The 23,924-nt window shown below is 42.2% G+C and overlaps 1 protein-coding gene across 3 annotated transcripts in view; it reads left to right on the top strand.

Annotated features, from left to right (window-relative positions):
- Positions 1-23,924, top strand: part of LOC307194867 (uncharacterized protein C1orf21) — a 225,083-nt gene that overhangs the window by 88,973 nt on the left and 112,186 nt on the right. For all 3 annotated transcript variants that reach the window (XM_079938242.1, XM_079938243.1, XM_079938244.1), the window contains exon 3: positions 23,382-23,476. In XM_079938242.1, coding sequence (XP_079794368.1) covers positions 23,382-23,476 — 95 coding nt within the window. The remainder of the gene's footprint in view (positions 1-23,381; positions 23,477-23,924) is intronic.

Raw genomic sequence — 23,924 nt, 5'->3', positions numbered from 1 at the left:
AGGTTCGTGCCCTGGTCCGGGAAGATCCCCCACGCCGTGGAGCAACTAAGCCCGTGCACCACAACTACTGAGCTTGAGCTCTAGAGCCCGCGAGCCACAACTACGGAAGCCCGCATGCCTAGACACCTAGAGAAAGCCCACGCAGAGCAAAAAAGACCCAACGCAGCCAAAAATAATAAATAAATAATTAAAAAATAATACTAACCCACTTTTGCTCAAGAGTCTTTACGAAGCAATTGTTAACTGGCTGCCTGAGTTCAGCCTCGGCTTTTTTTTTTTTTTTTTTTTTTTAACATGAGGATGTTGCAAGACTAATGTGGTAGTTAGGGCTATTTTCAGTGAACCTGAAGTTCACTTGTGGTGAATGCACAGGCCTGGAATCTGACTAATGGGTTTCAAAGCCTGCCTCGGCTACTCACTAACATGTAGTCTTGACAAATTACTAAGGCTCTCCTTGCCTCAGTTTCCCCATCTGTATAGTATGCAGAATACAGTACTAGTACTTACTGCCTTCAGAGGACTTCAGTGTATCCATGAGTGGAAAGCCCTTAGATTAGGACCTGCCACATGATATGCACTGAGTGAAGCCCATTTATTTATTTATTCATTCATTCATTTTTAGCATTTTATAAATTTATTTATTTATTTATATCTGGATGCATTGGGTCTTTGTTGCTGGGTGCAGGCTTTCTCTAGTTGCGGTGAGCGGGGGCTACTCTTCGTTGCAGTGCACAGGCTTCTCATTGTGGTGGCTTCTCTTGTTGTGGAGCATGGGCTCTAGGCATGCGGGCTTCAGTAGTTGTGGCATGCAGGCTCAGTAGTTGTGGCTCACGGGCTCTAGAGCACAGGCTCAGTAGTCGTGGCGCACAGGCTTAGTTGCTCCGCGGTATGTGGGATCTTCCCAGGCCAGGGCTCGAACCTTAGTCCCCTGAATTGGCAGGCAGATTCTTTTTTTTTTTTTTAATGTATTTTTTTAAAATTTATTTTATTCTTGGCTGCGTTGGGTCTTCGTTGCTGCAAGCGGGCTTTCTCTGGTTGCGACGAGCAGGGGCTACTCTTCCTTGCCGTGCTCGGGTTTCTCATTGCAGTGGCTTCTCTTGTTGCAGAGCATAGGCTTTAGGCATGTGGGCTTGAGTAGTGCTCAGTGGCATGTGGGACCTTCCCGGACCAGGGCTCTTACCCATGTCCCCTGCATTGGCAGGCAGATTCTTAAACTGCGCCACCAGGGAAGTCTGGCAGGCAGATTCTTAACCACTGCACCACCAGGAAAATCCCAAGCCCATTTATCATCATCATCATCATCATCATCTGGCCCTAGTTTCCCTTGACTGTGCTGGGGAAAAAGCATAACCAGTCTATTGCAGATGTGGCATTCTCCAAACTTTAAAAGTTTATTGATTGTCTACAGAATACTTAGCTCTTTCTTTTGTATTTTAGAATATTTGTGTCCCAGTGATTTGTTCTTTCTCTGTTTTGACCTAGACCAGCTTATGTTCTGTGTAAAATGTGAGTGTGTATGTGTCTTTAAATCAAAAGACTAAAGTATATGAATAAGAGTGGTGAATATAATATGCCTTATCACTATAAAAGTGTGGTTTAAAACATAGTACCAACATAGAAGTTAGCAAACATATTTTCATTTATCAAACATTAATTTGTGTGTGTGTTGTATTTTTGTATATGGTGTGATCAGCATTTTCCTAGTCTTGGGTTTATCATGTACAGTGAGGATGTTTATAGAAGGAAGGACATTTCTTTGTGAAGCACTGTGGAGAGGCCAAGAGGCAACAGACACAGATTGTCATTGGATAAATGCATTCATAGCTAACTGAAATAAAAAGATGCACCAATTAGATACTATTTCAATTGATGTTTTATTCTTTATTCATATTCAACTCTATTTTATTCTTTAAAATATGAATCATTTTATAGAATTTATATGAACTTATATTCATAAGTATAATATTAAAAATTGAATTTCTAACTCATCCCTTCATACTAGAGTTTTCCAGATGAATCTAAAGGTTGAACTGTAAAATATGAAACCATAAAAGTACTATAAAAAAATGAATGTTTTTATAATCTTAGGTTGCAAAATGTCTTCATAATGCCACAAAACCCAACGCCCTAAAAGAAATAGTTGACTACATAAAATTTTTAAATCTCTGCCTGGCAACAAACACACCACCCGCCATGAACTGAGTTAAAAGACAAATGTCAAAGTGAGTGAGAGTAATATCTGTAACACAAATAGGGTTAAAATGACTAGTATAAAAAGACTAAAATCTATTTAAAAATTTCCTTAAAATCTATAAGGAAAGAACTAATAACTCCAATTGAAAAATGGATGAAATTTGTGACCAGGCAATTGAAAAAGAAAAAATTTAAAAGGCCAATAAACATACAGAAAGATATTCAACTTCTTAGCAATCAAACAAACCACACCAAAACCCAAAGCAAAGCAAAGCATTTGTCAGCACTCAAATTGGCAGGAACAGGCATCTGTCTTGTGCTGTAACTGGGAATGTCAAACCAGAACAATTTTTCTGGGGCACCGAATAGTAATATATAATATGTAAAATTTAAATGAGCGCAGCCTTTGCCCCAGCAGCCCCACTTCTAGGAATTTATCATAAGGAGATAATTGGACAAGCGTGCAAACGGCTATGCTGAAGGGTCTTTCTCACTGATGAAACATATATGGAATGCAGCCATTAAGGATTAAGGTACTCTATTTATTGAGATGGAAAGAGATCTATAACATGTCGGTAAAGGGTTTTACACAGCATATCTTGTTTGTAAATTTTATGTGTTTAAAATATATGTAAAATTCTGTGCAAGTTCATAAAAGAAGTGTTTGGAAGACTGTTTACCAAAGCGTTAACAACGGCAAGCTCTCTATTGTGGAGGTTCAGGTGATGCTTAATGCCTTTTTTTGTATTTTCCTGTATGATTTAACTCTTTTGTGGCTAACATTTATCATTAATACAGCTATTTATTTTGATAAATATAATTTTATGTTCCCATCTTCTGAAGCCCTTCAGTTGTGCTTTCAGGGTAATGTGAACTCTATCCCACAGGAGAGAGCGCTATCACTGGAAATAGCCCCAGGGCAACAGGGATTGAACGATAGTCTTGTTTGTCCAGGTAAATAGAGTCTGATCAGTGGTGCTTGTTGGTTTCATTTAAAACCTAGCAGTTCGTTCAGTCCACGAAGTGCTTAGTATCTCATGTGGCTTAGACAGGGTGCGAGGCACTGAGGCTATAAAGATGGATTAAATCTGGTCCCTTTCTTTTAGGAACTGATAATGATGCAACAGATGGGCATCTCAACAAAAAATGTCAGTGTCCTATGATGATAATGCAAAAGGGTCTCTTATCTTAGGAGTAGGAAAAGACTCATAAAGAGGATGATTGCAATTATACTCCAGTAAAGATGTTACAAAAAAAAGAGGTTGATTAAGGCCTCAGCTGAGTCTCAAAAGATGAAAAACAGACAAAGGAACAGAGGTGTGGCAGGAGTTTCAGGCTGAGAGACAGTGAAAAGGCTCAGAGGTACATTATGCATCAGGCATGTCAAGGGGAGACTGAGAAGCTTTACCAAACCAGTGGGGAAATAACTTTAGAAAATTTCATATTAGGGCAAGTATTTTAATATTTGGAAATTTTACACTGTAATTTTTTTTTCAAAACACCAAAAACCTCACACAGACAGTATAGGAACCATAATTATGTTACCTGGAAATTGGCCGAGCATTTATTTATTTTTAAAAATTTATTTATTTTATTTATTTTTGGCTGCATTGGGTCTTCATTGCTGCGTGTGGTCTTTCTCTAGTTGCGGCGAGCGGGGGCTACTCTTCGTTGCCGTGCGCGGGCTTCTCATTCTAGTGGCTTCTCTTGTTGTGGAGCACGGGCTCTAGGTGCACGGGCTTCAGTAGTTGTGGTGCACGGGCTTAGTTGCTGTGCTGCATGTGGGATCTTCCCAGTCCAGGGCTTGAACCCGTGTCCCCTGCATTGGCAAGCAGATTCTTAACCACCGTGCCACCAGGGAAGCCCTGGCCGAGCATTTAGAAAACACTGGACAGATAGTGTAGGAGATTCGATGCTAATTCCTTAAGCTATTTAAATGATCAGCCTCACATCAGGTTAGATAATTACAGACCTTGAAATACTAATACCAGTACATGGTCTTGCATACATGTTGAGACTGTATTATCGTTAAAGCATCATAGAACCAGCCATGACAAAGTATGATAGTGTGGTATTTGTCCCATGCAGGGATCAGAACATGACAGTTATTTATTATTGCACACTGGTGATGTCTCCAAAGTTGATTTTATATGTATCATATGTCACGTGTCAATTCTTCACATCTGGTGAAATAAGAAAGACAAGTTATACTGCCTTGAGAGGCATGTTGTAGGAAGTTGTGGCACATGAGCCCTGGATCTTTGCCCAGATTTTAGAGGGGGAGGATTGGGACAGAGTAGGAGATAGCAATAACAGGTCCATCCCCATGGGACAGAGCAGAAGTAGGTTTAGCATTCATTCACCCACCAGGCCTTCCTGAGCTTTCAGCTGTGAAATGTTTCCAGTTGAGTAGTTTGTGATCATAAATCGGTGTCACAGTTGAATTGTGTTTCTGATAACACATTCTAAACAGTGAGGAAAATTGCTTCATCCAATTCAGTATTCCTAAGGTAATAATCCTCATTCAGTGGCTGTTGATAGACCAGTTACAAGGTTAGAATAGCTCCACTTGAATCAGTGTTTATAAACAGGCCCTGTGTGCTCGTGGGTGGTGGATACACAGGAAACAGAATCAAGTGACCTGCCTCAAAGAAGTTACCTTATTTTAGAAAAGACACCATTTATGCACGGGAAATATTCAGCAAGAAATAGAAACTTGAAAATATGTAGCAAAGTGCTACACTGAGTGTCTGTTGGCACAGAATATCCTTGGGTACCATGGGTAATGGGAAAAATTAATGTAGGCCTGCATTTGGGGTAGAGAGAAGAGTGAAATGTGACGGGAAAATAAAGACATTTCCCTTCTAGAGAAAGATCTAGCCACTCTTCAGTAAATCGTTATTAGTTCATGATCAATGACGCTGAGCTCCTTGCAGATAATGCTTTTAATTTAATCATACACTGCTCTTACCAAACATAATATAATGTCCGCTATGTAAGTTATTCAATAATAATGAACTGATATTAATGATATCTATTATTTACCGGGGGCTGTTATGCCCACTTATAGGTGAGGGGATGGAGATGGTGAGAAGTTAAGCAACTTTCCTAAGTTTACACAGGTAATATGTTAACCTAGGGAACTCGGCTGTGTCTGGTTTCAGAACTTAAGTGAACAAATGTGTGCTTTTATGAAGGGGAAGCAAGGAAGGCATTCTGTTAGTCATAGAAAGGGATTTTAAAAAATATACAAGATACAGTTCCTCTGTTCCAGGAACTTTCAATCTAATGGAAGAACAAAGCCGTGGATCACCTACCTCTTCCTTTCTCAGCCTGGCTGTCTGTCCATCAAGCACTGATTGCTGGAGCCCTGATATATGTGGGGCCCTTTGGTCCTGGCCCTCACCCTGTGATCTGATGGCAGTCCTCTGGCCCAGTCCTCTCAGTGCCATCTTCACTGCCATGGATCATCCCATGACAGTGAACTTCAGGGCTCCACAGATGTGATGCGCCATGCTTCACACTGAATTTCTTTTTGTTGTTGCTGGCAAACAATCACTGAGTACTGGTAGGAAAACACCCCCTCTTATTGTACCCTGCTTCTGAGCCAGCGCCTGTTGACTAGGGTCTGGGAAACTTACATCTGAGCCAGAGTAAGGTCAAGGGCACCTCTGTTTTAGAGTCTGGGAACTCATCTGCATGTCTGGCTCTGTCTGGCTTTGCAGTTCCTTGGACCAAATGAAAACCTAAGTGTATCAAATAATTAATCTTAAACTCTCTAGACTTTGGGATAGGAAGACAGTAGAGTTTACTATAGTTGCTGCTTCATTTCCTTGTTCGGGTATTTCTGTTTGTTCGTTTCATTGTATTAAGATGCTCTGATGTTAAATGGGGAAAAACTGGTTATGAAACTCATATATATAGAATGTCATGGACTGAAAACAAGCCTCTAGGTATTTACCAGGAAAGGTGAGTGATGATTATCTCTAGGCGGTGCTTTGCACTTCTGTTGTATTTCCAAATATCTACTCCTTCTTTTCTAAAGGAAGTGTTTTGAAAAATTAAATAAATTTTATTTTCAAAAACATACTATGATGACCATTACTGTTTAAGATGAATATGCTGTTTATGAAAGAAAGAATAACCTAGAAAACTTTCTTAAAGGAGTTTATTTAGTACATTTTATGTGCCAGATGTTATTTCAAGCATTTTGTTATTTATTAATTCGTTTAATCCTCAGAATACCTTATGAGGTAGGTTCCAATAGGAACCTATCAGCATGGTCCCCAAATCTGTACCTCCAGCCACTATGCCATGCTATTTTATCTTCAAGTCCTTTTTAACTTAAAGTTACCACCTGCATAGGTTATAAAATATGAAAAGCAAAGTGGTCAAGATGCTGGCTTATTAAGAAAGTTCTGTATTTTCATATACCTGTTGCCACTGGAAGTATCAACACGTGTAGCACTTTCCCTCGTTAGGAATTATTGCTGATAGCAAAGTTCTTCTGTCTCATGCTTCTCAGTGCCAACTTCACCGTGAACCATCACATTGAACTCCAGGGCTCTGAAGAAATTGCTCACTTTCCTAACTCCTGGTACACTAAACAGTTCAGTTTCATTCTGCCTGTCTTCAGCCCTGCACCCAATTGGTCACATAAGATTGAGAATAAATTGAAAGATAGGAAATAAGTATGATATAATTCCCTCTATGAAGTTTATTTTTAGCTAATGGGCCTTGTCTTGCTGTTCATTTCCTAGCAAAAAGAGGAGAAGTCATGTGGGGCTTGACAGATTACTGATTTGAAATTGAGCCACCTTAATCCTTTGTGACTTGACTCTCAGTCTCTCATTTCTCACATTTTCTACTGTAAGTAATTCTTTGCAGAAGTAACTATTTTAGAGCGCACAGTGGGCTACATACGGCTTAAGGTTTTATTAAAACAAACAAAACAAATGATTTTGGCCCAGGAAGCCCAGTTTATAGAGAAGTCCTTGACTCAGTGGCTGGAGATCTTGGGTGTGGTTGGGTGCTGCTGCAGATTGGCTGCTACAAGGCGATCTCTGTCATCCTCAGTTCCACATTTTGGGAGTGAGTGTTGAACTTAGGTGGGAGAGTGTTGAGCGCTCATGTTCAAAGGTTCTACTTTACCTGCTTCCCAGACTGTGGATGGTTCACAGGACTCTGTGGTCTCAGTTTCTCTCGAGCCACGGGACCATTGGAAAGACTATATATGATACTGGTGTTTTTTTTTTTGCGGTACACGGGCCTCTCACTGTTGTGGCCTCTCCCGTTGCGGAGCACAGGCTCCGGACGCACAGGCTCAGCGGCCATGGCTCACAGGCCTAGCCACTCCGCGGCATGTGGAATCTTCCCGGACCGGGGCACGAACCCGTGTCCCCTGCATCGGCAGGCAGACTCTCAACCACTGTGCCACCAGGGAAGCCCTATGATACTGTTTTGATGAGGTTTTTTTTAAGAAAAATGATGGTGGTGGTAGTGGTCAACAAATAACAGCTTTATGGTCCCAAGTTGACCAAGTGTTGATTGCTTTATAATTGTTTTCTTCTAAAAATTTAGAGAGAATTATCCCCAATATCTTCTGTAGCTTCAAAGCATTACCACAAGTAGAAGGCAAGAAAGCTGGAAATATGGGTGTAACTATCCCTGGTTCCATCTTGGCTGGCTGGTTATTAGTTTATCTTTCATGCAGCGATGCTTGAATTGGTACAGTGTAGTTGCTGGTCAGTGTGAGATTTGTATTGCTGACTTTCTGTTGTAAAGTTTTGTTAGAAGTAGTAGTGGGATACGTTAGTTCTATTTTTGAAAAGGGTAATAAAATGTATGATAGGACATAGTTTTAAACAAAATTTAGACAAAAGGGAACATTTACTTTCCCAGGTTGATGACTTTTCCCAGGTTGATGACTCTAACCTGGTCACTTTCAGAGTGTGATTTTGTTGTTGACTTAATGTAGCTATACTGTGTTGGTCCAGCCAGACTCTAAAAAAGCAAGAGAAAGTCACAACTTATAGAAAGTCAAATTCTAAAGGATAACAAAGAGATAATAGTCTTGTGGCTGTTATATTAAATATATGCATAAATAATATTCTACTAACATATAATTAACGATACAGTTTTAAACAATGAATAAAAATGGTCTTTGGTTTATAAAGGTTGCATAATTAAAGTTTTTATTGAAGTATAGTTGATTTACAATATTGTGTTAGTTTCATGTGTACAGCAAAGTGATTCAGTTATACCTATATATATTTTTCAGATTCGTTTCTATTATAGGTTATTACAATGTATTAATTAAATTTTCTTAGATAAAAGGGCCATTGCTGGGAAAGGAAATTGGTGGAGAGAGGGACAAGTATATGCAGTTCACTTCCTTAAAAGTAATAGTCCATGCTTCAGTTATAATGTAAGTAGATATTTACATTTTCATTTAAAATATATTTTCAAAAGCTATGTGCGTGGCTATTAAGAACTGAAGGTAAAAGATTAAGGGTGAAGTGAAAAAGCATGGTGCTAAAATACCAATCTGTGAAACTAATGAATTTTTTTCAGATTGTAAAACAAAGCCAAAGTGGTACAAATCTGTATTTACATTATGTTGCATTTCCATTTTGAAAACCACATTCAAGCCAAGCTAAATTGCATTTAAATTCCCTTCTAGCTACAGGCACCCATGCTTCACTGTGTAAATGTCACTGTTGATTTTGATCTATAACCAAAGAAGAAATGATCAGATTATATATGAAATAGGATTTTATTTTTAATGTTGCACCCAGCATTTTGGCCTTTATTGTGTCAGCTGTTCAACACAATATTTATTCATTAATCTTTTACTTCCCATTGCCTTCTTTCACTCCAGAAATGTCTCTTTATTTAAAAGTGTTTAGGTCTTGGGCTTCCCTGGTGACGCAGTGATTGAGAGTCCGCCTGCCGATGCAGGGGACACGGGTTCGTGCCCCGGTCTGGGAAGATCCCACATGCCGCGGAGCGGCTGGGCCCGTGAGCCATGGCCGCTGAGCCTGCACGTCTGGAGCCTGTGCTCCGCAACGGGAGAGGCCACAGCAGTGAGAGGCCTGCGCACCGCAAAATTAAAAAAAAAAAAAGTGTTTAGGTCTTGAGTTTTGACCACGGCTTTCCTCCTTTGTTCCTTGCCTTGTTTCCTCTAATGCAGTTGTTCAGTTGCCAAGCATTAAAATGAAAAGCAATATGCTTTTAGCTCAGATAAAACTCTGAAAATCACAGTTATTCATTCAAGAAATATTTATTGAGCAATTGCTAGAAACTGGCTTTTGCTAGGGGACGTAACAGGTAAAAAGACAATGACTGCCCTCATTTTGTTCACATCCTAGGTAGTGACCCAGGCAGTAAACAGAAAGACATATAATACACTATCAGGTGGGGATGAGCACAATGAGAAAAATAACAAACGCAAGAGACAGTGATACAGTGGCTTTTTTTTTGGGGGGGGGGGCTGTGTTGGGTTTTCATTGCTGCATGTGGGCTTTCTTCAGTTGCGGTGAGCAGGGGCTACTCTTCGTTGCAGTGTGCGAGCTTCTCATTGCGTGGCTTCTCTTGTTGCGGAGCACGGGCTCTAGGCACACAGACTTCAGTAGTTGTGGCATGTGGGCTCAGTAGTTGTGGCTCACGGGCTATAGAGCGCAAGCTCAGTAGTTGTGGTGCACAGGTTTAGTTGCTCCGCGACATGTGACATCTTCTTGGACCAGGGCTCGAACCTGTGTCCCCTGCATTGGCAGGCGGATTCTTAACCACTGTGCACCAGGGAAGCCCCGCGGTGGCTATTTTAGATTCATAGATCAGAGAAGGTCTGCCTGAGCAGTTGACATTGTTGAGCAGAGACCTGAAGGAAGGAGCAGGCCAGGAGAACACGCAGGAACAGTGTTTTAGGCAGAGGAACACCAGGGCCAAATCCCCAAGAGGGGGCAGCTGGTGGTTCCCAGGAAAAGTCTGAGGCCCTCAGGTGGGGAGAGTGGTGGGTGATGAACTCAGAGAGGCAGCCTGGGGTTAGACCAGGGGTCCCCACCCTCTGGGCAGCAGACCGGTACCGGGCCTCACAGCAGGAGGTGAGTGGCAGGCTAGCGAGCGAAGCTTCATCTGCCGCTCCCCCATCACTGCGCTGGCATTACCGCCTGCACCATACCCCCCTCCCCCCACCCCCCCAGTCCGTGGAAAAATTGTCTTCCACGAAAGCCGTCCCTGGTGCCAAAAAGGTTGGGGACCGCTGAGTTAGACTGTGTGTTGCCCCCAAGCTCAAATGTGGGCTCTGGATTCTATTCTAAATGTAATAGAAGCCAGGAGAGGGTTTTGGGAGTGGGGGAGTAATGTATTCTGACTTTGGTTTTAATGTTATGGCTTACCCTGGCTGCTATGTAGGGAGTAGACTGTCAGACCTGGCCAAGGCCAAGTCTACCCATAGAGCTCCCTGAAGGAGACAAGTGAATCATTTCTAGGCCCTCCCCCGTTGAGGGAAGGTCAAAAGGATTTCAAGGCTTGAAACCCACGCCTAAGAGTAGGTGACATGGCTTGATCCACGGGAAACAGGTTCCTCAAACGGTGATGTCGGCTGTTTCTGGAAACTGACATGGTGGTGGTGTAGGAGGGGTGAGCTCGCAATCCTTGCCCTTCTGGTCTGGCAGATACTTTGTACACCCAGACGTTGGGTGTACCTCTACCAGATCCTGCAGGAGCAGTGGGGAACCTTAGCACCCACTGGCCTTGATCAGGTTAAAAGCCTCTTTACACCATGTAAAAAACTTTGGAACGTGTCCAGGCCATGCATTATACTTTAAGATCTTTGAACTCTCGAGATTTTACCTAACTCAGGCCTTTGGGTGCAAGCAGTATCTTAGAAAGGTAGCTGAAAGAATATGGTACAGAAGGTGTGCTGAGGAACTGTGGCGGTTCTGTGTCTCTGTGTGAACTGTCCTCCCAAATTCTCCTTTGGCCTGTTTGTATAGAATGGTGTGGGCCTTTCATACTTTTCTATGTGTTGAAAATGTCTGATTTAAGTCATTCAAAGGCTTAGAAGTTACAGCAGTTATTTAATTTAATTAATTAATTTTTTTTACTATTTCCAGCTTTATTTACATGTAATTGACATAGAAGGTATAATTGAAGGTGTACAACGTGACGATTTGATGTACATATACATTGCAAAATGAGTATCACAATAAGGTTAGTTAACACTTCCATCACGTCACATAATTAATTATCTTTTGTGTGTGTGTGTTTATGTGTGTGTGCACACGTTGAGAACATTTAAGATCATTTCGTTAGCAACTTTCAAGTATATAATACAGTATTATTGTCTAGAGTCACCATGCTGTACATTACATCCCCAGAACTTACTCATCTTATAACTGGAAGTTTGTACTCTTTGACCAGCATCTTCTTGTATTCACTCACCCTCTAGTTGCTGGCAACCATATTCTACTCTCTGCTTCTATGAGTTCAACTGTTTTAGATTCCATATGTAAGTGATAGACAGTATTTGTCTTTCTCTGACTTATTTCACTTATCACAGTGCTCTCAAGGTCCATCCATATTGTCACAAGTGGCAGGATTCCTTCTGTCTCATGGCTGAATACTATTTTATTGGCTATATGTACCACATTTTCTTTATCCATTACTGCATCAATGGACATTTAGGTTGTTTCTATACCTTGGCTCTTGTGAATAATGCTGCAGTGAGCATGGGAGTGCAGATATCTCTTCGAGATCTTGACACCATCTTTTTCGGATGTATACCCAGAAGCGGGATTGCTGGATCATATATATGGTAGTTCTCTTTTTAATTTTTTGAGGAACCTCCATACTGCTTTCCATAGTGACCGCATCAGTTTACAGTCCCACCAACAGTGCAGGAGGGTCCCCTTTTCTCCAAATCCTTGCCAACACTTCTTGTCTTTTTGATGATAGCCATTCTAACAGGTGTGAAATGATTCAGCAGTTCTTTTTTGCTACTGTACATCCCCATTGAGGAAGCAAAATGGACCGTGGAGAACTTTCACTATCGTAATCTACATTTTAAGTAGCTTACATATAGATGGTGGGTGAGGGTCACTGAGGACCACTTACCCATCAGCTCTGTGTCCTCAGGCTCGCAGTACAGAGCCTACCTCACAATTGCGATACTGCACAATTTGAATTGAATTGAACCACTCAAATGCCCTTATGAATCCTTCCCGAAAGAGAAATAATAAAAAACAGCTGCCATCTCTTACAAACAAATTGAGCAGAATGTGTTACTAAAATAGTCTCGTGCAAACCGACCAGGGTGTGGAAGATGGTGTGTTCTTGTTTACTGTGCTGCTCGCCATTAAAGTGTGCTCGAATATGCTGTTCCCCCCACTCACCCAGACACGTTATCCCTAAAGAGCTATTCTTTGTCGCCGTCAGAACACACTTTAGTCTCTAAGGGGAATCTAACTTGGCGATTCATGGCAACTGGAAGTGATCTTTTGTTCTACGTGAATGAATCTCTTGTGAGAAGAGGTAGAGACTTGGCAGGAGAGAGAGGAAGAGGGCGAGAGCCCTCCTCGCCCCTCATATGCACATGTGAACGAGCTCTCTCCTCGCCTTCTGGGGCCTTTCTTCATGAGACCCGCAGTGAACGTCGAGTCATGAATATTTTTTATAAGTAGGGAAGCTGTACTCTTTTATCACAAATTGTATTTTAGCTGTGCTTTTCCATTTTAAAAATTCAGTGGCAGTGCTTGTAGCCTTGGGAATTACTTTAACTGAAAACAACTCTATCCAATTTCTTCCTATTCTTGCTAATGATTTTGCTGCCACTAAATTATTTCTAATGGCTGTAGCACCCAGAAGTGAGCTTCAGTCCAGAGGCATATTAAAAGAATCACCAAAGATCACTGAAAAGCAATTTACATTTTTACTGAATAAAGAATCCCAGAGGCATCTCATTCATAAACCTACTTCACAATGTACTGAAATCTATTCCCGTGAATCTCTAGCTCTCTGCCACTCTGGTGACTTTTTGTCTGTCTTTCTTTGGACTACCTCCAAAATCTCCCCTCTCTAATCTTCTGCAAAACTTTCCACTCCAGCCCAATTCTTCTCATTAGCTCTGCTCTTTCTGGTGTAAATCCAGGCTGCTGCAGTTTCCCGCTAACCTCCTCACCCCATCGCCAGACTGCATCACAAAAGAACACAAGCAAGTCTGGCCTGCTGGTGAGGTGCCTTGGGAGAGGGGGAGGGGACTAGGATGCGTAAGCATCCGGATTATTATCTGAGAATCTTTTCCTTAACAGAAATCCACTTAAGTCAGAACCCAGTTAAAGGAATTACATCAGATCAACATTAAAATGTCCTTCCTCCTTAACACACACACACACACACACACACACACACACACACACACACACACACACACACCATTGGCCAAATTGTTCAATGTTTTGGTTAACTCTATGGCAGCCACATTAAATGGGAAGAGTTTCTGGAATGATCATAGAATTTCCTAATCCTGACCAGCCATCCTGCAAATTCATGACCCTTGATCTTGGGCAGCAGTGAAGGATTAACTGTGAATGAATCAGCAGAAATTTATTGCCAATCCTAGAAAAGCAACTCTCATTTCAAGCCCTCTTGACAGTGGAATGACATTGGAGTTTTATCGACTTCATGTACAAAGGGAGGCATGTGAGCCCCTCTCTTAGTATCTGTTCGTAATTGCTGTTAGTGCCTTATAGTTTACCCCTAAAAAGAAAATAACTGTTTGCATTTATTTTAGATCTTATTTTATCATAATGCATTTTTTAATGCCTGACCTGAAAAGGTTTATCTTTATCTTAAAGGTGACTTCCATTCGGGGAGAGGATCCATATAGTGATAACATTTTCTAATAGTTCTGTAATGGAAATCAGCAAACAAAGAGAATTTTTGTTTTTATCAGAAATTAACTTTACTACACGTTTGTGGGAAAGTCAAGTAAGAGCCTGGGATCTGAGTCAGACTGCCTGGTTCAAGGCCTGGCCCCAGTCCCACCACTTACTGGATGGTATAGCTAGCTGGATGAGTGAACATTTCCTTAGGATGGAGACATTGACGGTTCTCTTTCTTAGAGCCCTGTGAGCATAAATGGGCTGTTGTATAACAGCTTTTCTGAACTGGATCTGGGACATTTAATGGGCTCTGTAGGGGGCTTCCCTGATGGCGCAGTGGTTGGGAGTCCGCCTGCCGATGCAGGGGACACGGGTTCGTGCCCCGGTCCGGGAAGATCCCACATGCCGCGGAGCGGCTGGGCCCGTGAGCCATGGCCGCTGAGGCTGCGCGTCCGGAGCCTGTGCTCCGCAACGGGAGAGGCCACAACAGTGAAAGGCCTGCGTACCGCAAAAAAAAAAAAAAAAAAAAAAAAAGGGATCTATAAACGAAAGCTCTCATCCTCCTCCTCTTCCTCCACCTCCAGTGAAGGAAGATATCCTAGATTTGTTGCTTGGTCTTAATGCTAAGATCATATATCAAAATTGTAGTGTATAACAGAAGGCTTAAAAGGAAGTTATCTTTCAGAATACAAAGTTTTTGTAAAGACATTGCAATATTTACTGTATACTGTAGAATAGCTTCCGTTTTCTTCCATTAGATGCAGTGGTGGTCAAATCGCCATTGTAATGAAAAGTCTCACAACCCTTACTTTGATTGGTATATTAATTCCTAACTTAAGCAGCACAGGGATGGTATCTTCCACCGACAGAAGCTCCAGACGCCTGACAAGGGAGGCTCTGATAGTTTTCCTGATGTTACCCATGAATGTTAGTTGCTTTATAACTTTTATTTATGTCACTGTGATTTGCAAATATGTCCAAATCCTTTCTGAATCCATTCATACTTCATGCCTGTACCATTTCTCAGAGTAATTATTTCCTGTGCTTTGCGGTTTAAAAAAAGAACTGGCTTCGTGGTTAGGAGCCTGGCCCTGGATTCCAACCAACCTGGGTTAGAACCAGCACTGCCACTTGACCAGCCAATCAAGGACTAATCTCTGCAACTGGAAAATGGGTTATAATACCAGCCTCATAGGGCCGACATGAGGATTAAATCAAACCAGGGGAGAGGACAGACAGCTGGGCAGGCTTTCTCTTGAACGGTTATCAAGGATAAGAGGAACCGCACCAAGAATAGTAGAGAGGACTTAGCTGGCCTCCAGCTTTTCTGTGGTTGGTGGAAAACCAGCACTCCGTAAGAGTCAGAGCGGGACTCTTGAGAAGCTGGGTAAATGGCTGTCAGAGCCACCATGCATGCCCTCCCTCTCTGGGAGTGGCTCGCCACTCATTCTCTTTCTTGGTTAGGAATTATTACTGTATGATACAAACATTAAACCCCCTCTCCATGGGAAAGCCTTGGTTGCATGTGCTTTCCTAAAGGAGTCCAGGCTGGATTTGCCTCGGATTGCATGTGTTTTGTCAGAGCGTGTCAGAAGATGCATGTTCCGGGGCCCTTAATGACTGGCCAGTAGTTCCCTGGTCCCTGAGTGAGCCTCAGATGAATGGAGGAGATGTGCTGTCTGGCCTCTGAAATGATGCAATGATTCAGGAATGAGGCCTGCAGGTCCAGTCTTCATTATTAAGGGTGCTGTAATGAGGGAAGCTTTACCACCCTCTCATCCTTGCAGCTGTGGACACCTCTCAGCTTGTCCTCTTCGGAGGCGTGGACAAGACCCTAAGAATGCTAAGAGGCCATAGCAGCTGTGCACAAGCATCGCAACGCGCTCCATTCACCCAGAGAAGTCTATCCCCTGCCTCCACGGGACACGGCTGGGAAGTCACCAAGCCAGGTCCAGAAGAGAAAGGCCCTTTGAAGCCGGTGCTCTGGCCCTTGTGGTTCACTGCTGTCCCGCCAAAGGGGAGGGAGCTGGGATCAGGTTCAGTGGCAGCTTCTTTGCCCCTAGGATGGATCACACCCCATCCCAGCCACTCCCTGTTCTGCATGCTGTGATATCTCCCCATCACCAGTTGAAGGCATACCTGTCGGGGAGGCGGGAAACAGGTTCTGGCAGATGTCGTGTCTTAAGCTCCAGCCCCACCAGTGCCCCACCAGCTGACTCCAGGTAAAAACTCCACCCTCGTGAGACTCTTTGCGGCTGCTTTCTCTGGCTCTTGGCCAGTCTTCTCCGTGTGTTCTTCCTCACCTTCCTCACCTGACTGGTCCACCTCCACTGCTCCATGTAAGTTCCACCTTTGCTACACCTTCTTTCAGAGAGAGGGAGAAAGCCTTGGATTACGATGGTTGGGGGTCTCTCCAGAGGAGATGGTTGAGGACAGGACAGAGGACAGAAGCTTAGCCTGTAACGGTGGCTTCAGTCTGGGCCCTGGTTGGGGAGACCGTATCCCCTCAGAATGGAGCCTGCCTCTGGTGGGATTCACATACCAGGTCTTCCTGCACTGGCCCTGGCAGCCTCTGCTCCCTACATCCCTCGAGGCCCCCTGGAATCTGCGTGTTGGCCGTACTAGACCACTTGCAGTTGTTCCTGTCTGCCATGCTCTCTCTGGTTGTTGAACTCACCGTCCCCTTGCCTAGACCTGTCCTTCCCCCACACACACTAGTGTTCCTCAGCGCTCCAGTGAGATAACGTCACCTCCTCCAAGACTCTCCCCCTCCTTGCTTAGGGGGGTCCCTCCCTTCTGTTCTTATTACAGTCACCCCACACATCTGCTTCATGGCTGCAGACATTCTGCACTCTATTTGCTCATTTTCTTAAATCTTCCCCTACTAGCTGTGAGCTCCTTGAGAACAGGATCTGCTTCCCTTCCCTAGGCATAACCCCAGGACTGAGTACTACGTTCTCTGGCATGCAGTAGGTGCTCAATGAATATTGCTGAAATGAAGAAGGAAAGAAACACAGAAAAGACAGCAGGGGATAGCCCAGCACTTGCCTCAAAGACAGAAAGCAGCTAGATCCTTCCACCACCTCATGTCTGAATGAAAATCAAGAGGCGTTTTGCCCGGACCTTTTGGGGCCAGAAGTATGTCCATAAATTGGTATAGTTTACAGAGAGCTCATATCACAGTCAATAGGAAAAATGCTACAACTCCAATTAGAGAAAAGAGGCAAAGGATATGAAGAGATATATCACAAAGGGCACACATGAATGATCAAAACGGGGGGAAGTATTCAGTATCACTAGTAAATTTTGAAACATCAAACTAAAATAAAAATTAGATACCATTTTCACCCTTCAATTCATTGCATATGTTTAAAAAGCATAATACCCCTTATTAGTGAGGGTGTGCTGAAATGAGTTTTACATGACTGAAGCAAGACTATATGTTTTACTGTCTCTGATTTTCAAATATATCCAAGCATTAGGTTTCACTAGTGAATAAGGATACAGTAGACATATGAGACTTGCCCTCTTAGTGATATTAACAGTTTTCAATTATGAGATATCATAAAGGGGGATATGTACAAATACGTACAATCTTCCTAATTCCCCTAGTGGAAACCCAGTGGCCAGGGTTTAATCTTCCACAAATATGAAGTCTGAAAACATAATTTCCCTGCTTGTTATTTTTTAACAGTTTGTATTTTTAGGCCATGAGCACTTCATGTATTAGACAATCTTATTTTGAAATTAGTTTTCCTTTATTAGGTTGATTTGAGACACACTCTGAGAAAAACTGAGAGCATTTTGTGTTAAATGCACCAAAGCCTTATTTTAGAAATATTCAAAACATTTAGAACGAGCAGTTCATAATTACCCTAGAAATTGCTTAATGATAACTATTACATTGGAAAGGGCGAAATCACTTTCTGCAAGTGAGGATATAGTAATTATCGTGAAGGGACTGCCTGACTCAGAGAATTGATACTGGTCTATGAGGTCCTTCAGCTGAGTCTCTACTTTGTGCATAAGGTTTTCCAGAGTTAGTCTGTCTTGGTGGACTGTGGCGGAGTGGAATAGGGTCAGCCTACTCGTGCGGTCAGTCTAGCCTGAGGAACGTGCTCCAGTAGCAGAAGGGTTCTCAGAGCATAAGCCTCCCCCCAAGACAGTGGTTTTCCCCGGGCACTGTCTCCCCCCTCCACACCCCCTCCATTGCTTATCACAGAGCCCAGCCCATGGTAGGTTCTCAGACTCTCCTGAACCTCACGCATTCACTCTTGTGCCCTCAAGGAAGGCCGAGACTAGGAGCTGTGCCAATGGCAATAATTGAGTTAGGATATAAAGGAAGATAGAGGAACCTTATTTTCTTGTAACCCTGGTTTCACTCAAATAATGATCACTTTTCTTTTTCCTGTCATAAAAGTTATTTATTGTTCTTTTAAAATTATGTTTTATTTTAATTAAAGCACTACATGCATTTAGTTAAAAAATGCTAAAGGCTTATCCTGGATGATAATATTCCCTTCTCACTTTATTTGTTAGCATAGTTAAGTCAGAATTTTCAGTTAAATTAATTTTTGATGTTTACATTATGCTTTTTGTTTTTATACCTTGATGGATTTTGTGCATTAGAGATAGTGTTCCCTGCAGAACCAGCACAGTTTTTCTAAAACAGCAACCAACATTTTATTGAGCATTTATTATGGGCTAGGCACTGTTTTAAGTGTATTCATATATTAATTCATGTGACTCTATGTGTGAGATTAGGTACTATAAATATTCCCATTTTACAAATGAAGAAACCAAGGCACAGAAAGCATGAGTAAGTTGCCCAAGGCCATATGGCTAGTCATTCAAGCTCTAGAGGCTAAGCTCTTAGCCACCGTGAATACTCACCTCTTGAAAAATACCTCACCAAGTAAAGAAATAAAGATCCTAGGCAAGAATTTGAAGTCGTACCAGGATTTGGGGACTTGAATTTAGTTAGCATGGGGGACAGGATGTTCGGTGGGAGAAACCCAAGGGAAGTGAGTTTACACTAAAATGCAGAATAGTTTAGTCTTTTAATTGGTTTGTTTATTTATTTTTTTTGCGGTACACGGGCCTCTCACTGTTGTGGCCTCTCCCGTTGAGGAGCACAGGCTCCAGACGCGCAGGCCCAGCGGCCATGGCTCACGGGCCCAGCCGCTCCGCGGCATGTGGGATCTTCCCAGACCGGGGCACGCACCCGTGTCCCCTGCATCGGCAGGCGGACTCTTAACCACTGCGCCACCAGGGAAGCCCTGGTTTGTTTATTTTTATAAATACTTCTTTTACCTCTTGTTCCAAGTCCTCATATTTTCCTGAGCATATAATAAGTCTACTAGAGAATCTTCACGCAAAATTTGGATGATGAAGCAATCCAGTGAAGATGCCCAGATGTTGGATTGTTTTGGTATGAGGACATTAGCGCAGAGTTTTTGAAATCGGAACAGTCCTGGGAAAGATTCATTCTGGTACATATGTCATTGATCAGAAGAAGACTTGAGTGTGAAAGTATCAATAGATACGAATTTCACCGGTCTAGGAAAGAACTGTAAGATCCCTTCCTACGGGCTTCCCTGGTGGCGCAGTGGTTGGGAGTCCGCCTGCTGATGCAGGGGACGCGTGTTCGTGCCCCGGTCCGGGAAGATCCCACGTGCCGCGGAGCGGCTGGGCCCGTGAGCCATGGCCGCTGGGCCTGCGCGTCCGGAACCTGTGCTCCGCGACGGAAGAGGCCGCAGCGGTGAGACGCCCGCGTACCGCAAAAAAAAAAAAAGATCCCTTCCTACCTCAAAGAGTAGCATTTCTAGAACTCTTGCCTGTCTTCCTCCTTCCCCATCTAATATGTACTTTTATGAGAATTGTTAACCTTTTAATAGTTATGGCATTATGAACTCACTCCGGCACTGATCTTCTAATTCACTCATTTTGAAGTCAGTTCCGTTGTTTATGAATGTAACCTTGTAGCAGATCTTCCATCTGCAAAACTTGGGAGGACAGGATAGGGGCCAGCGAGTTGTTGACAATGGAAGAATTGACAGGATCCTGAAAATGGGGATGATTCCATAACATCTGAAGCAAGTCCAACCAACTGATCACCTTCTAGTTCTAAAAACCTAATTTTATATATGTATATATGAGGCACTTTACGTCAAACGTGAGGCGCAGAGATTTGGTGGGCAACAGTGTGTCTTTAGCATGATAGAGCTGCCACAGAAAGTGTAGCCCTTTCTGATGGAATCTGAGGAATAAAATGCTAAAAATATCACCACAGCAGTGCTTTTACCCCAGATCTATTTTGACTGGCACAGCCTGCAACTGTTTACATAGGGAGAAAGGGGAGCAGGTTCGAAACCGGGTGTTAGCCTACAGCTCCTGACGTGCATTTTAAGAAGCCACCTGACAAGATCAACAGGAAGAAAAGAAAAATTGTGAACAGGTGTGAGGGAGCCAGAGGAAGACAGTCTGCTCGTGGCTCCTCTTAATTAAGTTGGCAGGTTGTTCTGTTGCCGGGCGGGGCTCTCTGGCTTGTCACAGTGGCTCTGCTACTTGCAGTTGCCTCCAGTGTGTGATCTGATGAAGGGACTAAAGTCCCACACGGATTCCCCTGTGCCCTCACCAAAAGGAAAAATGGATTTCCGTAGTGATGGTGTCACTGCCGTAACCCGAAATGCTCCATTGGTCCACACAGAGTGCCGTTCCTGACGGCTGCATCGCCATGGAAATGTGTGACACGTTGGTTGGCGAGTTGTCTGTTCCCAGATGGGCATCTTCATCCCCAGCACCAGCCTTTGAGAGACTTGACAGACCGTTTTTAAGTATTTGCTTTATACAAATTGTGGTTTATCTAAGGGTCTTGCTGGCTTTTTTGTTTCATACCACGATGGATTCTGTGCAGTGTGTTATGTAAGTAATAATGATAGGTCTGGCTTTGCAGTCGTGGCTGTTTGTTTTTCTTTTTTATCCAGTTATAGCGTGTTCCACAAAGACAGCATTGGCTAGCCAGGCGTGTTTGTTAATGACACGCTAAAACCTATCCTCTTTCTAAATTGGTGATATTATAAAAAGTCTGTATGTGGGATAACACTGCTTTGAAAGACATGTGGCCAGCAGCTTTTCTTCACTGAAGAAAAGTATTAGAAAATTATTAATAGTTTGTCTACTATTGATACTTTGAATTCAGCTGTGTTTCCTGTAGGGATAAAAAGAGAATGAAGATTGAATATCACTCAGCTGTTTAGAGAGTGTCTACTGTGGGCTGTGGCTTAGGGGTGGGAGAGGACAGCGGGCAAGGCAAGGGTGGGTCTCCTCTAGACGAAACCTTTTGCTGTGCCGCAGGCAAAGGACCGTCTTTTGGAAGGCTCTTTCAGAAGGTTCTGCTTAGGTCCTAACATGTTATGCGTTCGCCATCTCATCATGTGAGGTTTTGTGTCCTCTAGACAAAATGATAGAGTCCACTGGAATTGTGTTTAAAACAAATAATGTATGTATGTGTGTTTATATTTAAATAACTAGAGACTCACGGTAAGTAATTAAGATCACAATTTAGATCAGTTAAATGTTAGTAATTATCCCAGTGAACCATCATTTATAAATATTAATGTTCCAAACTGAAGTTAGGGAGACCCATCTTTAGCTATTATTTTTTTCCTTTATTTTTTGTCTCTGTTTAATTGTATGGGAGGCATAATTAGGCAGTATCTTTTCTTTTTCAATTAACAAGTGCTTTTCCAACTTCTGAGTAAATAATCCTTAATTAAATGTGCCAAATTTATTAATTTTCTCTTATTTTTTCCTCTTCTGAGTACCAAATTGGAATGTGAAATTCTGTATTTTGTAATTGTGGATCAGAACCCATTGATTAACTTAATACATTTAGGACGTGGTATTCCTAAAGGACTCATTACTGTAACCTCATACCAGTCTTTCTAATTTCTTTAGAAAGAAGCAGAATCAATAACTACCTTGAATTGTCAGATGGAAAAAACAATTGGCTCAGCTGTGAACATGGAGTCTTTATTCAGATATATGCAAATGTATTACTTTCATAAGGATGATAATTTTGAGAAACATTGGAACAGCATAATTACTTGAAGAAATGTTAACTGTAACAAACATCTTTGGGGGTAGCGTGTTAAGGGATGGTATGAGGAAGCCTGAAACTATATAGGAAATGGTATTATAAATAGTAAGGCAAGAAATTATATAAGCATATAGTCATTGTAGCAAATTAACCACAGGCAATAAGAAAATATATTGCAACTTCCTAGTGATAGACATCTGTCTATTAGGTAGCCTTTTATAGACATTATTCCATGTCATATGCTAGGCAATCATCAGTTTGTTGGTTGATGAAATTCTCTAATTCCATAATGTCTGGGATTTTCCCTACACACTGGACTAAAGGTGACTCAAAGTCACACCTGTTTTTGACCTTAGTGTGCCCAAGTCATTTCCTATTGACAGAAATCTGGTGAAAATGTCATCATTGGCATCACCAAACCTCTACCCTGGAGAGGAACTTTAATTGCAAGTTTTCCCAAGTTTGTTCTATGATGTGTTTTGATATTGGAGTTTGTTGTACTCTCTCTCTGGCTGTTGCAAAGTCCAGGTCCCGTCCATGGCCCACTATACTGTCCCGCCTTGAGTGATAGATATACCTACCAGTTAGAGCCGTGTGATATTATGGCTCTTCATGTGTGTGACTTTACAGAGAGATTAAAGTCTGTATGAATCCTATGAAATCGTTGCAGACTGTTCCACATTTAATATGGGGATCACCAACAGGAAAATTTCAGTTTCCAATTGTTTATATCTATTTGTTGATCAGTTAAGCTCTTTAGTCTTACTTTGTTTTTCCAAAAGAAAGAAATTCAGGTGTGAACGTACTGCATAACGTTGCTGCCACAGGCATTTTGAACGAATATTCTCAAGGAGAAAAATCTCCTTAAACCATTATGCGATATGCCCTAATGCGTATAAATTCCGAATAGGCTTTAGATATGGAATAACCTCCGTTTCTGCTGCCACCATCTGCTCTCTGTGAAAGGACCAGGCAGTGCCACTTTCATTAGCTGCCTTCGTGGTGCTGAGCTTTGCCCAGTAGACAGAGGAGAGCGCCTCATAAAAAGAGGCTGGTGAAGCTTCTTCCAGATGGTTTCAAAGGAACCACATAGAAAGGCCGCAGGGAAAGGGCTCTAACAAATTATGCTGTTGGACTTTTCTTACTGACACTTTTCTCCCATTGTGAAAAAAGTTATAAAATGTCTTTTCTTTTTTGGCACTCAGATGAGTATAGGATCAAACCGGTGGAAGAGGTCAAATACATGAAAAATGGGGCAGAAGAGGAGCAAAAAATAGCAGCCAGGAACCAAGAAAACTTGGTAAGCATTGAATTTCTCGTGTAACAATGAATTTTGGTGACAGCATTATAATAAAATCCCCACTGCATGTTTAAACTGCAGCTTACACACTGGCATGAGATTTCTTGAAAATGCCGTTGCTATTTATAGCTTGCCTGGAAGCTGTACCAGTACTCCTGTATCCTGTTTGTTTCTGAACAAGCCCTTCTTTAGTCTTCATAGAGAATGTTTCAGGGGAAATGTAGCGAAATTATTAGCATTTCAGAATGGTTAAATTTAAAGGAAAAAGCATAAAGTAGGAATGAGTTTTATGGGGGTGGGGGCATTACCTTTTTTCTTTTTCTCTGCATCCTTTAACTCGTGTCCAGATCACAGTGAATGGCTAAGTTTCATTATTCTCGTAGTGTTGTTAAGGAAGTTGCCTTTCAAAGGAAAATAAGGTACTTTGAAGGCAGGTCTTTATCAAATT

This window comes from Stenella coeruleoalba (genome assembly GCF_951394435.1).
Source record: "Stenella coeruleoalba genome assembly, chromosome: 1".
Lineage (NCBI taxonomy): Eukaryota > Metazoa > Chordata > Mammalia > Artiodactyla > Delphinidae > Stenella > Stenella coeruleoalba.
Note: the sequence above shows the minus strand (reverse complement) of the source record. Positions and strands in the feature narration are given on the sequence as shown.